Source organism: Haliotis asinina, chromosome 10 (genome assembly GCF_037392515.1).
Source record: "Haliotis asinina isolate JCU_RB_2024 chromosome 10, JCU_Hal_asi_v2, whole genome shotgun sequence".
Lineage (NCBI taxonomy): Eukaryota > Metazoa > Mollusca > Gastropoda > Lepetellida > Haliotidae > Haliotis > Haliotis asinina.
Genome location: NC_090289.1, coordinates 22,684,889 through 22,700,234, shown reverse-complemented (window position 1 = coordinate 22,700,234; position 15,346 = coordinate 22,684,889). Strand labels below are relative to the sequence as shown.

Here is a 15,346-nt window from a genome sequence, read left to right as displayed (position 1 = left end):
AATGTATTCAGATTAGTGAGGAACTTCAGCTCAAAACGTAATATTTATATTTCTAACTAACTGTTACATTCTATACAGAATGTGTAATAATCAGAAATTCTTAATACAGAACTTCCAAGGAATACTCTTTTGCCGGAGGTGTATCTCCGATTTTCTTTTACGTTGAGATCTGTGGTAGTATAGGAACTATTTGTAAGATTTTAATGTGGCAATAGTTAAAGAATAACTGTTGGGAATAACATAAGGGCTCATAGCGTATAAGAAAGAATTTTCATTATTTCACAGATGCTACGATACCCGAGACTTGCTCGGTATCGTGTTCTGTCACAGGAAATGCCGTGACAATATAGAAACTTTTCATTGCGTTTTCCCTGATATCTTCTCAGGTCAGTTCATACTGCATTTGGAAATTAAACAAACGATGCCTTTCTAAACTAAAAAACAAAGCAAAATGTGTCAGTTAATGGCTTTTCTTAATAAACGATCGTTTTTTTCAATGAAGGTGACCGTGGCAACGCGTTTGCTGGGTTTTGTCTTTACATGTAGCAAGCTGTCGCAGCGCACTTTAAGTCGGGAACCAGACCTGAAGCGAGAAGTTGGACCGTCGCTTATATCATTTCAAAAGGAGTCTATGCAGTTATCGGCCCTCGCAACAAAAAGATCGCCCATTAAATGCCGAGGGACACACTTCAGTACAGTGTGCATCTTAGCATAATGCACCACACCTTCTCCATGTTAGACAGTACTTTTGAAAAAAAACATCATTGTTGAGCGTTGTGTATCCCTTGACGATATTTGGGTCTGGTATGGACAGTTATCTTTCTGCTAAGTGCTATATTTTTTTCTCAACATGTAGGTAATCTTCACAGGCTGGACCAGTCAGTGACAGCAGCTATTAGATTGGGTGAGAAAACCTGTTTCCTAGAAATCAGTGCCAAGCATATCACTACCATAAATATTTCAGGGAGTAATAAATTGAATATTTCTCTCAGTTGACGCCTCTATTTCTGTAACAGGTGCCTGGTGACTTTTTAGCTCGAGAATGAAAATTATCCTCATGTGGGATTCTTTTCATTTGAAATAGCCAGTGTGATGAATAATTCAAGAATCCTATAAATTCTACAGCTGGGATTTCTGAGAGTTTAAAATGTGCTTGCTTGATAGATTGCAAGGTTCACATGATAAGCAACTTGATTCAACCCCTAATGGTAGATATGGTAATCTTTTTAGCAGTTTTACCTTTGGAGAAATTTTTATATAAGTAATGTCACATCCGGCCTTATCTTGGTGGATGACAAACTGTTGTAGAGTAAACACTTCAGAATGTTTTTAAAATAAGATGTAAAGAAACCATGTGCTCCTGCAAAGGAAGACAAATATTGCATTTAATCTAAACTATCTTCAGGGTTACTTGTAATATTTTCTCAAGAATAGGTCTGAATGAAGGTTAACCTCTCAAAAATATGTTCTTTCCATGTAATAGATATTTTGGCTCTTCTTCAAGTTTGAGTCCATATATAAATAGTTATTGATACACATTATGCCACCATGTCTTTTCGAAGCAGACTCACTTCCGGTTCATCCTCAGTATAGGATGCTTTATTTTCATGTTGAAATGATCATATTTACAAATCATGAAAAGATTCTTTCCAGAAATAGATCTGAATTCCATAAAGTGGCCTGTGTGTTTATTTGCATGTATATAACATTTGATGTTTGTTTTGACTGCCTCTCCCCCTCAGTAAATGCATGAGTAATCACTATAGTAAACAAGAGCACAGCAGGGACATGCTTTTAGTTTAGGGAAGGTGGACCTCTCTGTTAACTTAGTGTAATGTGATAGCTAGCCCTGTCAGTGTATTAAATGTTAGTTACTGGAACATTGTAAAGCTCAGTCTTGTCACAATCCTGGTGATTTTATAGTGTCAAATTGATCCACTGAGAGTAAGTATATGGAGTGATTACATCTATGGTCATAAGACCTGGACATTGTCACTAAGCAGATGTTGATGGTGTCATTGAAAAAGATGAGCAGTGTATAGACTAATGGCTGTTGGTATGTATTGGATATTTTGAATATAGTGTTGCATGCAGTATATCATGACCGCTGTGTGTATGATAGATATGTGGTGCCCCAAGTATGTCATGACTACTGCATGTATACCAGATATGTGGTGCCCCAAGTATATCGTGACCACTGTGTGTATAGTAGATATGTGGTGCCCCAAGTATGTCAAGACTACTGGGTGTATAACAGATATGTGGTGCCCCAAGTATATCGTGACCACTGTGTGTAAAGTAGATATGTGGTGCCCTAAGTATGTCATGACTACTGCATGTATACCAGATATGTGGTGTTCCAAGTATGTCATGACTACTGGGTGTATAACAGATATGTGGTGCCCCAAGTATATCATGACCACTGTGTGTATAGTAGATATGTGGTGCTCCAAGTATGTCAAGACTACTGGGTGTATAACAGATATGTGGTGCCCCAAGTATGTCATGTCTTACTTGGTGTATAACAGATATGTGATGCTTCAAGTATATCATGACCATTGTGTGTATAGTAGATATGTGGTGTTCCAAGTATGTCAAGACTACTGGGTGTATAACAGATATGTGGTGCCCCAAGTATATCGTGACCACTGTGTGTAAAGTAGATATGTGGTGCCCTAAGTATGTCATGACTACTGCATGTATACCAGATATGTGGTGCTCCAAGTATGTCATGACTACTGGGTGTATAACAGATATGTGGTGCCCCAAGTATATCATGACCACTGTGTGTATAGTAGATATGTGGTGCTCCAAGTATGTCAAGACTACTGGGTGTATAACAGATATGTGGTGCCCCAAGTATGTCATGTCTTACTTGGTGTATAACAGATATGTTATGCTTCAAGTATATCATGACCACTGTGTGTATAGCAGATATGTGGTGATCCAAGTATATCATGACCACTGTATGTATAGTAGATATGTGGTGCCCCAAGTATGTCATGTCTTACTGGGTGTATAACAAATATGTGGTGCTCCAAGTATGTCATGACCACTGGATGTGTACCAGATATGTGGAGCTCCAGTTATGTCATGACTATTTGGTGTATGTCAGATATGTGGTGCCCGAAGTATTTCATAAATTGTGTGTGTATTGGCAGCTAAATTGACTCATGAATGCTTGAAAAGACTTGTAAAGGTTGCAGTTTTGATGAATGGCCAGTGTAAACTTGAGACTTGGCAGTTATTAAACCACCAAGCACATCAGAGGTATCTGCTCTTGGGGTTTTAGTCAAAAGGGCAGCATGACAAAAGGGCCGCAAAATGGAAAAGTCAAAAGGGATGCAAACCTTTAGTCAGAATTGCCGCATCAAAACATTAAAAGGGCTGTATCAAAGAGGCAAATCAGCCTCAGACACCTTGTCAAAAGGGTCCATATAAATAAAATAATGATAATAATTACATCATTTTTCGAACTTAATATAGTAAAAGGTTATACATCTACAAATGTAAATTTTTGGCATACTAGTCCTCATTTTAATAGTCATTTTTTCAACATTAGAAAGAAAATAATGACAATCGATGTATGCAATGGTTATGTATTTCATTGCACAAAGTCATCATTTCAATAGATCACATTCAATTTTCACACTCCGTTGGTCCTGTCAGCCTTGAACACAAGCACAACAGTTCCATCGGGCTAATGTCTCCATTCTTCAAGAGCCTCCAGGCAGCAAACACCTCCACCTGGGTTCTGCTGGCTCCAGTAGTGTGTAGTCAACTCTGTCTGGTTCTCCCCAGGCAGCAAACACATTCGCCTGGGTCCTGCTGGCTCCAGTAGTGTGTAGTCATCTGTGTCTGGTTCTCCAGGCAGCAAACACCTCCGTCTGGGTCCTGCTAGCTCCAGTAGTGTGTAGTCAACTGTGTCTGGTTCTCCAGGCAGCAAACACCTTCGCCTGGGTCCTGCTGGCTCCAGTAGTGTGTAGTCAACTGTGTCTGGTTCTCCAGGCAGCAAACACCTTTGCCTGGGTCCTGCTGGCTCCAGTAGTGTGTAGTCAACTGTGTCTGGTTCTCCAGGCAGCAAACACCTTTGCCTGGGTCCTGCTGGCTCCAGTAGTGTGTAGTCAACTGTGTCTGGTTCTCCAGGCAGCAAACACCTTCGCCTGGGTCCTGCTGGCTCCAGTAGTGTGTAGTCAACTGTGTCTGGTTCTCCAGGCAGCAAACACCTCCACCTGGGTCCTGCTGGCTCCAGTAGTGTGTAGTCATCTGTGTCTGGTTCTCCAGGCAGCAAACACCGCCGCCGGGGTCCTGCTGGCTCCAGTGGTGTGTAGTCAACTGTGTCTGGTTCTCCAGGCAGCAAACAGGACCTCTCAGCTAAGTCTGTGATGCCTTGTATATCGGTACACTGGATTTGGTCCGATCCTGTAGAAGTCTCAGTCAAAGAGAAATGACTGACTTCTATACAGACAGATGCAGCAGCAATTTCAGTCGATTGGCACATGTGACAGGTAAAGGGAAAACGATCCCCACTGTCCACAAGCTGTGAATACCGGTGTCTTGACACTCCAGTGTCGCATGTCCTCAGGGCTAATCTTGTGCAACAATCACACTTGATGGCATACTGATTCACGGTTTTCACACACTTTACTGCCATAGTAGAGGGAAGTGATATCCAAAACAAGTCTGTCCATGATTTTATACTGTCACACATTGACATTAACTCAGTGTCAGTTGTACGGTTTAATAACAAAGAAAACAATGCTCTAAAATATTCTGACAGTATTCACTGAAGAGCAGAGAAAAGAAGACATTGGTGGGATTAGTGATAACTTACATGATAATCAACACACAAATATAGCATTAAAGGGATACTTTGTGTATATGTGTAACTGTTTTTGTGTAATATTTTAGTTTCTTACTGGTGTTTTGTGGTACTATTTTTAAAGACATTATATTTGTCATGATCATAAGTGGAAAGTGTTTTAAAACTGAAGTGAAAATAAATAATTCTAGGTGTCTGAGTCCCTTTTTACATTTTGATGTGGCCTTTTGACTTTTGATGTTGCCCCTTTGAATGGGGATTTGCTGCCCTTTTTGACTTTATTGAGTCCCTTTTGACTTTCCATTTTGCAGCCCATTTGTCATGCAGCCCTTTTGACCTCTTCCTTCTTGCAGGTGACTAAATGAAAGGGTACATCAAGGTTACACGATGTTCACTGTGTATGATTTCACACCTCTCATGTTATGATCATGATGACATTTTGAAGTCACTAGGATAGCCATTCACTCATGAATTATGGCATAACATCTAGACTTCCTTTCTGAAAACTCAAGCAAGTGATGCTTTCTGAAATTAAAGAACGAATAAACCCTCACTTTTGATACTCTTTTAACCATCACATGTGAAAAAAACGGTTAGACTAAAGTGGAACACCAAATTCATTCTTAAAATTTGTGTGGTTACCGAGTGATGAAAAGTTGCCAAAAAGTCGTCTGCTTCACTCTCACCCGGCAACGAAACCACGGACAGGTTACATAACTCGCTAGAGCCCTGCAGTGATGTCATGTGAAGAAGGATTTTCAGTTATTTGTATTTATAATGAGTAACAAGCTCATCAATTTGCTGATTTCCTGGCTTCAACTAAGACATGCCGAATCATTGTGATGCCATCAAATGCTCAGGTGTCGGGTGATGGTGTCACCATGCACAGATTTCCACTTGACCCTTCAGTTCATGGTAAATATGTTGTTTGTGAGTATGAAGCAAGCATTTTGGAAGCCTATACCTATTGTATTAAATCTGGTGGTTCAACACCTACCTCGCTTCCAAGATAGATGCTATTTAGATTTGTTTTCATTGACTTAAAAAAAAGTAAAACTACTTAAATGGTAAATGATAAGAGGATTTTGCATGACGCAACTTGTAACATAACAATTCCTTCCTTGGAAGCAAAGTCGTGGTGGAAGCGACAATAATATGGAGTACCAAGAGTGAAATTGTTAGGTTATAAGCAATGTCATACAAAATCCTATTGTCCATCAATCAAATATATATGTTATTACCAGTACAAAGCAGTTTAGATCTTGTTGCTATTTTTTAAAATCATGCATCACGGTCTAAAGTCAGTTTGAGAATCAGTAAGATTATGGTTTGTTTTCATCAAGTTATCCTACTCGTAGTTAAATATGTTTTTGAATCAGATGACCAAAAAGATTTTGCATGACCCCGTTTGAAATAGGACTACAAGAATGATTGATAAACATTATGAAAACAATTGAGCTTGACAGAATTGTCTATGAAAACGAGCTTTATCTTGGAAAATATCCAAAGCAGGTGACACGATGAAATGGCAGTAGATTATGAAAACATAGAGCTTTCATTTTTCAAAATAATTATATCGAAATGTAGATGAAGAATACTACAGCAACCTACATAGGTATACCTCATATTACATCACGGAGGCGGACCCCTCTGATTTGTTGAAATTTCATTCACATGTGAGAAATATGTACTGTTGTCAAAAAGGCTGATTTAAGGTAATTAAATGTTGAAATGAGTACTTTTAATGACAGGGTTTCTCTTATAATGATGTCAATAAATGATATATGGATTTGTACCCTCTTTGAATATATATGATCTTTAATGGACAACAACACTGCTAAAATAAGATATCTCAGAAAGCCTGTATGTGCAGAGTACCAGTTTACCTTTATGATTAGCATTTAGAATTAGAATTTGACAGAAAGTCATCTCAAGGCAGCAAAACACAAGTCTATATATTGTTTCTGTGCTGGGATTGAAGGTCAAAGTCATTAAAGCAGAAGTTCTTAGAACTTTCTAACCAGGATTCTCAGACTAAAGTCGGGGGGTGGGGGGGTGGGGGGGGGGGGGTGGGGTTGTTGTTAGGACACATGTCCCCAAACTGGAAGTGATGTTAATAAAACAGAAGTATGCTTTATATAGTTATAACAGTACATGAAACATAGAATTGTCTGTTTTACTCTTGATGAGCATCAGGCACTTGTGGAAAACTCTAAATTGTCCATGAGCTTGATATAATATATATTTTGGCCTTAAAGCCTGAAAGCCCTGAATGTCTTAATGATGTTTGTAGTTGTCTTTTGCACATGCACACATGGTGAGCTGTTATCATAAAGTGCTGACCTCAATGTTTTGTTGTGGGGGGAATTAAAATTAGGGGAGGTAATCTTAGCATTGCACTCTGTAATTGACAAGGCTATGTTCTTTGCATCACCCATACAGATATCAAATAAACATGGCCGAATACAAGCATGAAAGCAGATGTTTGGCAGATAATGAATGATCCTGTATCATTGTAGGAAATGCAAGAACAGTGACATGCATCTCAGGCTAGCTAATCTAGGCTCATGTGTTGAAAAGTCTCCTGGCATTGGTCCATGAAACCATGTTTTCAATATGGCACTTGTGCATGTGTGTGGCCGCATATTTGCAAAGGATACAATACATAGATCACTTGTTCATCTTATCATGTTTGAAGGGGCTAGGGGGGTATAGTTTAGTCAAGAGCAATACTTATCCATCACAGATACATGACTCTGTAGACTGCCTGTTTAATGTAAGCCCAAAACAGTTCTCCCCAATGGTCGCAATTTCTTGTCTATTTATAAATTTGAGAGAAACATCATTTTGTTCATCCAAATATATGCAACTGCTTGTTTGTACCAATTACTGATGGTGAATCATGTAGTGTGAGAGTCATTACCCATTAAGTTGATGGGTACAAGCTCAGGGCCTGAGGATAGTGACTGAAAGAGGGTTTAGTTTAGTGAAATAATTTAGAAATATTCAATTTATGAGTGGTGATTATTATTTTGGCAGACTGGTTGATTTGATATACGAGTGTTGATAAGTGGTCTCCTCTTGACTTGCTGTCTTAGGCTCTTTTTCTTTTGATTTGATTACATCAAAGTAGGAAACATGATATCATAGCTGATATGGTCCACAAATGCTGGTTTGATACAAAATGTTTAGCACCATGATGACCATTGCTGTATTGATGGACATGATACATCTACATAGCTCCAGGCATCATCTGAGTGAATGTACAGAAACCAAACAAAACCACATCTACTAAGCTTTAGTCTTTTTTCTACTTAGCTTTAGACATTTCCTTAATAACTAACATATTTATTTAATTTTATTACTTGCCTGTGGAAGATACTGCAGTGTAATATTTTTACAGCCAATTTGCACTATTGTAATACCGCTAGATGTATGATGTCATAAGGGTTCAGAGTTAGGACGTCACAATGCTAATGCTTTCGCAGTGGACCTTGTTTGACTTGAGGAAAATTGGGAGTCCTCACACTGTAGCCGCAGTTTCCATCACTTTGTGTTAGAAGTAATAAACAGAATACTAAACTCGCTTCTGTGAAATGCCATTTTCATTTAACTCGTGAAAGATTTATTATCAAACTTGCTTTTGCTCGATTGATGCCAAATCATTCACACGTTTAATAAAAAGTGGTATTACACAGAAGATGGTTTAGTATCCTCTGTATATTAAACAAGCTTCTCACCAAATGTATGTTGTGAGTAGTAAACTATATTATTTATAACCTGTCATAAGCTTAAGAAAGGATAGAGATGAAGGTTTTCACAAAGGATGCAATTTCATATGTAATCTGAATGAGTTTTGTATCATGTTTATTATGGTGATGATTCTGAATGAATTGTCAACAAACTCGTCCATGTGTCATTGTAATGAGAGGAAAGTGCGTGGCAGGCAATGTTTGCACAATGTAAACACAAATCTGCATCGGTGAATCTGTGCCACCTCTCACAGGCTCCATGCCAGAAATGTTGGAGGAGAAATACAGAGGTTGTGGAAATATTTGGGAAATCAAAGATGCAGTAGTAAACTTCTGTCGTGTACAGTCACCATTCTGTGATATATGCCAGTGAAAAGCCTGAAATATCAAGGATGGTATAGGAGCCTAGTGGTTAAAGTGTTGGCCTGATATGTGGAAGACTCAGGTTCAATTCCCCACATTGGGACAATCTGTGTTGCCCATTTCTATTGTCCCCTGCTGTAATATTGCTGGAGTATTGCTAAAAGTGGCATAAATCTATACTCACTCACTCACTGACTGTACTGTACTGTTACTGTTGTCATCCTCGTACAGGACAATCAGTATTGGTCCACAACGGTATACATGGCTGCTCGGTTTAGGCATTATTTATTCATTTAGTTGACCAGTTAGTTCAGGAAACAGGTGATACTCAAGGTAAAACATTCTCAGTTGATATGTTGTAGCAAATACCATGTTGTTTCTTTGAGCCAGATTCATCACACTTAATGTAGAAGTATAAGGGATTATGAAAACTGCCTCATGCTGAAGGTCTGTCTGCATACCATTTATCTTTAGCCATATACGGAAGTAACCAGAGTCACCGACTTCTCCAGGTGTTTAGGCATCAAAATATTTGAAACTGATTAATCAACTTCTGTAGAACTGACATAAAATGCCGTAAGCTGTGGAATGCAAGATCTGATGTCTGATGTAAATGAAAAAAGTGTTTGTGGTGACATGGCCAATGTGCAACTGAAATGCAGAAACATTTATTTGGTTTGGCGAAAGCACCCTAATCCTGAGCATGCTCAAGTTGTAAGTTATTTCACCAGATATTTCCACCCCAGAGAACCAGCAGTGGTAATGGCCACAGTTTACATCACTGTGCACTTATGTACTATGGTGGCCAATGTTGACCTTCACATCTTGTGTATTATTTCCATGCAGCTTCTGACAAGACCAGTATTTAGTGATGTTTTTGGAATTTTATGTAAATAAATAGCAGCGTCTGTTTCAAACCCTCACCATATTTGACAGCATCCCACATGTCTAATACTGCTACTATTTTCCTTGAGACTGCCTTTCACAGTTGAGGAAGTCCTTGCCTCTGTTTCTCCACTGACATCTGGCAGCCATATTGGCAAGCTTTGTACTTGCAGGCGGTAGGAATCAACACATCTTCATCACATTAGAGGGTTAAGCTTGTAATCAGGTGTTGGAAAATAGTATTTGAAGAGGTGAAAGGAGTTAAATGCCATTCTCTTGTCAGGACAATTAGCACTCCTCTGTTAGGAGCACGTTAATGAGATGTATGGTGAGGAAAGAGGCACATATTCTCCATATCAAACAAAACATGATTTTGTATCAGTATTTGCTGGAGTATGAAAAGCATTCATTATATTCAGAAATGCTTTCAGAAAGCCCCCAATGGCATTATTATATCAATATCCTGAAATAAAACTCACTGTCCATGTGACATATTTAAAGCTTTTCTAATCTGTCATTCCAGTATCACCAGTCCATGTGCTTAAAAGTTCAGTTCAGCTGACGTTTAATGCCATTTCACATTTGTTCTTATCATCCTCAAAGAGTTAAATATGTCTACAACAGGCTGCACTTAAGCCTTATGCTGCAGTTAAGGTCTGTGCAGGGATGTCATAACAGGTTTTGTCACTCTGCCCCCTGACAGCCTAAATAGTGTCTGAGTATATCTCAGTATTAGTAAAGGAGCACAATGTTACCGGTATACTCAGCCTGGAAATGCTAATGAATACTGTAATATTGCATCTTTCACAATCATGCATGTGGTATAAATTGTAAGAAAAAATATCTGAGTGGAAGTGTGTGTGGTATGTGAAGATATCTGAGTGGAAGTGTGTGTGGTATGTGAAGATATCTGAGTGGAAGTGTGTGTTTTATGTGAAGATATCTGAGTGGAAGTGTATGTTTTATGTGAAGATATCTGAGTGGAAATGTGTGTTTTATGTGAAGATATCTTAGTGGAAGTGTGTGTTTTATGTGAAGATATCTGAGTGGAAGTGTGTGTTTTATGTGAAGATATCTGAGTGGAAGTGTGTGTTTTATGTGAAGATATCTGAGTGGAAATGTGTGTGGTATGTGAAGATATCTTAGTGGAAGTGTGTGTGGTATGTGAAGATATCTGAGTGGAAGTGTGTGTGGTATGTGAAGATATCTGAGTGGAAGTGTGTGTGGTATGTGAAGATATCTGAGTGGAAGTGTATGTTTTATGTGAAGATATCTGAGTGGAAGTGTGTGTGGTATGTGAAGATATCTGAGTGGAAGTGTGTGTGGTATGTGAAGATATCTGAGTGGAAGTGTGTGTTTTATGTGAAGATATCTGAGTGGAAGTGTGTGTTTTATGTGAAGATATCTGAGTGGAAGTGTGTGTGGTATGTGAAGATATCTGAGTGGAAGTGTGTGTTTTATGTGAAGATATCTGAGTGGAAGTGTGTGTGGTATGTGAAGATATCTGAGTGGAAGTGTGTGTTTTATGTGAAGATATCTGAGTGGAAGTGTGTGTGGTATGTGAAGATATCTGAGTGGAAGTGTGTGTTTTATGTGAAGATATCTGAGTGGAAGTGTGTGTGGTATGTGAAGATATCTGAGTGGAAGTGTGTGTTTTATGTGAAGATATCTGAGTGGAAGTGTGTGTGGTATGTGAAGATATCTGAGTGGAAGTGTGTGTTTTATGTGAAGATATCTGAGTGGAAGTGTGTGTGGTATGTGAAGATATCTGAGTGGAAGTGTGTGTGGTATGTGAAGATATCTGAGTGGAAGTGTGTGTGGTATGTGAAGATATCTGAGTGGAAGTGTGTGTTTTATGTGAAGATATCTGAGTGGAAGTTGGAAGTGTGTGTGGTATGTGAAGATATCTGAGTGGAAGTGTGTGTTTTATGTGAAGATATCTGAGTGGAAGTGTGTGTGGTATGTGAAGATATCTGAGTGGAAGTGTGTGTGGTATGTGAAGATATCTGAGTTTAAGTGTGTGTTTTATGTGAAGATATCTGAGTGGAAGTGTGTGTGGTATGTGAAGATATCTGAGTGGAAGTGTGTGTGGTATGTGAAGATATCTGAGTGGAAGTGTGTGTTTTATGTGAAGATATCTGAGTGGAAGTGTGTGTGGTATGTGAAGATATCTGAGTGGAAGTGTGTGTTTTATGTGAAGATATCTGAGTGGAAGTGTGTGTGGTATGTGAAGATATCTGAGTGGAAGTGTGTGTTTTATGTGAAGATATCTGAGTGGAAGTGTGTGTGGTATGTGAAGATATCTGAGTGGAAGTGTGTGTTTTATGTGAAGATATCTGAGTGGAAGTGTGTGTGGTATGTGAAGATATCTGAGTGGAAGTGTGTGTTTTATGTGAAGATATCTGAGTGGAAGTGTGTGTGGTATGTGAAGATATCTGAGTGGAAGTGTGTGTGGTATGTGAAGATATCTGAGTGGAAGTGTGTGTGGTATGTGAAGATATCTGAGTGGAAGTGTGTGTTTTATGTGAAGGTATCTGAGTGGAAGTTGGAAGTGTGTGTGGTATGTGAAGATATCTGAGTGGAAGTGTGTGTTTTATGTGAAGATATCTGAGTGGAAGTGTGTGTGGTATGTGAAGATATCTGAGTGGAAGTGTGTGTGGTATGTGAAGATATCTGAGTGGAAGTGTGTGTGGTATGTGAAGATATCTGAGTGGAAGTGTGTGTGGTATGTGAAGATATCTGAGTGGAAATGTGTGTGGTATGTGAAGATATCTTAGTGGAAGTGTGTGTGGTATGTGAAGATATCTGAGTGGAAATGTGTGTGGTATGTGAAGATATCTGAGTGGAAGTGTGTGTGGTATGTATGCCCCTTAGGTGATACAGGAGTCTTATGGTGGAATACTGATATAGATAACAGTGCTCATTGTTGTAAGATTAGACACATTATTCAAATAGATGTGTTGGTATGTATCCTATGTTCATTATGAAATCTGTACCAGTGCTACATACACTCAACAGAATCGGTAATTTGGTCTATGATGCTATGACACAACACTTTCATTGTGATAATTAACTATAGACAGACCTTATGACAGCTCACTTGCATACAAATGGATAAAAGATCTTTCCTGGTGTCCTCTTGCCTTTAACGCTGCTGATGTGAGAGATATAGATTTGCTGTGTCAATGATCTGTCAAGGGTTATTAAAGGCAAGTGCTTAAGATAACAGTGTTCCTGTAAAGATGGTTGTTATGTCCAAAGTATTGACTTTGTGTTATTACTGGGTAAAGTGGGAGGACGGGAGCAGTATTGATGATATGGGGCCAATCATGAGGCCTAGTAAATCATGTAGAGAACACCTCACAGTTGTCCAAACAGTCTAATTCAATCAAGTCATGAGATGCATTAATGGGTGGGGCACTGGGTGAAACACTAGATGGGGCACTTGGTGGAACACTGGTGGAAGACTGTTGGAGCACTGTATGGGCCAGTGGGTGGAGCACTGTATGGGCCAGTGGGTGGAGCATTTGGTCGAGCACTGAATGGAGCATTGAGTTGAACGCTTGGTGGAGCACAGAGTGGAACAGTGGGTGGAACATTGGTTGGAGCACTGGGTGGAACCCTGAGTGGAGCATTGGGTAGGGCAGTTGGTGGAACATTGGATGGGGCAGTGGGTGGAACACTTGGTTGGGGCATTGGTGGAACACTAGGTGGAGCACTTGTGGAGCACTGAGTGGAACATTGAGTGAAGCATTGGGTGGAGCATTGGTGGAACACTAGGTGGAGTACTGGTAGAACAGTGGGTGGAGCACTGGGCGGGCCACCTTGTGGGAGGCAGTGTGGTGGATTTGGGTGGATTTTCATGAACTAGCATGTAAGCTGTGGCATCATATCCACACTTCATTTACATCTGATTACTAAAAATGACTTTTTTGACAAAAATGAAATCGGTTTTACCAAAGTGAATTACCTGTCTCCAGGTGTATATGAAGACAGAGGTTAGAATGTTATCAGTATGCCCTTACACAGCTAATAATGGTAGTCATTACTGGACCTCACCTGAGTTTATGTCATGTCACTTCACTGGTCTGTCAGTCCATCCATTGTAGCAGATGTTTCTCTAATATAGCTATGTCTAATCCAGTGAGCATTCTCATCCCATGTTATAGCTTGAGACAATTGTAGCAATACTGAATTTGTCACATTTGCCCATTTTTCAATAAATGTTTGTTGCAGTTTCAGCAGTACAGTCATCATGTAGATGTGTGCCTGTGTGTTGTGTGCCTGTGTGATGTGTGCCTGCCTGATGTGTACTTGTTCGATGTGTGCCTGTCTGGTGTGTACCTTTCTGATATGTACATGTCTGATGTGTACTTGTTTGATGTGTACCTGTCTGATGTGAGCCTGTCTGATGTGTGATGTGTACCTGTCTGATGTGTGCCTGTCTGATGTGTACATGTCTGATGTGTACTTGTTCGATGTGTGCCTGTCTGGTGTGTACCTGATGTGTGCCTGTCTGGTGTATACCTGTCTGATATGTACTTGTTTGATGTGTGCCTGTCTGGTGTGTACCTGTCTGATGTGTATGTGTTTGATGTGTACCTGTCTGATGTGTGCCTGTCTGATGTGTGATGTGTACCTGTCTGATGTGTACCTGTCTGATACCTGGGTGGTTTTTTTGTTTCAGTGTGTACAGGAACATCCCAAGGTATTGTAGCTCGAGGAAAAGCCAGTTTCAGGTACCAAAGATACAAGGACTCCTACACGAACTGCACATATGTGGCTGGCAACTTGGAACTTGTGTTTCTTGAGGATACAAATGAAAAGTATGACTTTTCTTTTGTGAAGGACATCAAAGAAGTGACCGGCTATGTTCTGATTGTGGCAGTTTATGCCAGTTATATTCCATTGACCAATCTACGAATCATTCGAGGAAAGACTCTGTTTCACTATGAAAGGCAATCCTACAGCTTATTTGTGGCACTGAACCACTTCCCAAATTCTTCAACCATTGGATTACGAGAACTTCGATTCACATCATTGTCAGGTGAGTCCAAACAACAACAGAAGATCAGACCTATGTCCATGCAACACTTTTCACCTTAACATTGATATCCAGTTACAGATTGAAAAATAACAGATCAAAAGGTTGATATGAATAGTTTTTAAGGTTAACAACTAATTTATATTATAACAAATATCAAGATATTGCAGTTATATACCACAGCACAATCATGCTGCTTCTCAAATTGTGCATCATTTTCTCTCCTCGAACCTTATATTTATAGAGCTCATTTTCTTGTGTGTTTTTGTTGCTCAGAAATCCTTGCAGGGAAAGTGTTCTTCCAAAACAACAACTTGCTCTGTTATGAGAACACCATTGACTGGGAAGACATCAACCCACAACTCAAACCTCCTGTCACCTTCATGCAAGACAATAATGACTACAAAAGAAAATGTGAGTAGGGGCATGGTACAGTTGGGGCTGGGAAGAAAGACCATAGACACAGTGTGAGTAGGGGCA

At 39.5% G+C, this 15,346-nt stretch overlaps 1 protein-coding gene across 6 annotated transcripts in view; it reads left to right on the top strand.

Annotated features, from left to right (window-relative positions):
• The window catches only part of LOC137297690 (epidermal growth factor receptor-like), a 172,124-nt gene that overhangs the window by 107,951 nt on the left and 48,827 nt on the right, over nt 1-15,346 (top strand). For all 6 annotated transcript variants that reach the window (XM_067829611.1, XM_067829608.1, XM_067829609.1 and 3 more), the window contains exons 2-3: nt 14,510-14,869; nt 15,143-15,280. In XM_067829611.1, the coding sequence (XP_067685712.1) occupies nt 14,510-14,869; nt 15,143-15,280 (498 nt within the window). The remainder of the gene's footprint in view (nt 1-14,509; nt 14,870-15,142; nt 15,281-15,346) is intronic.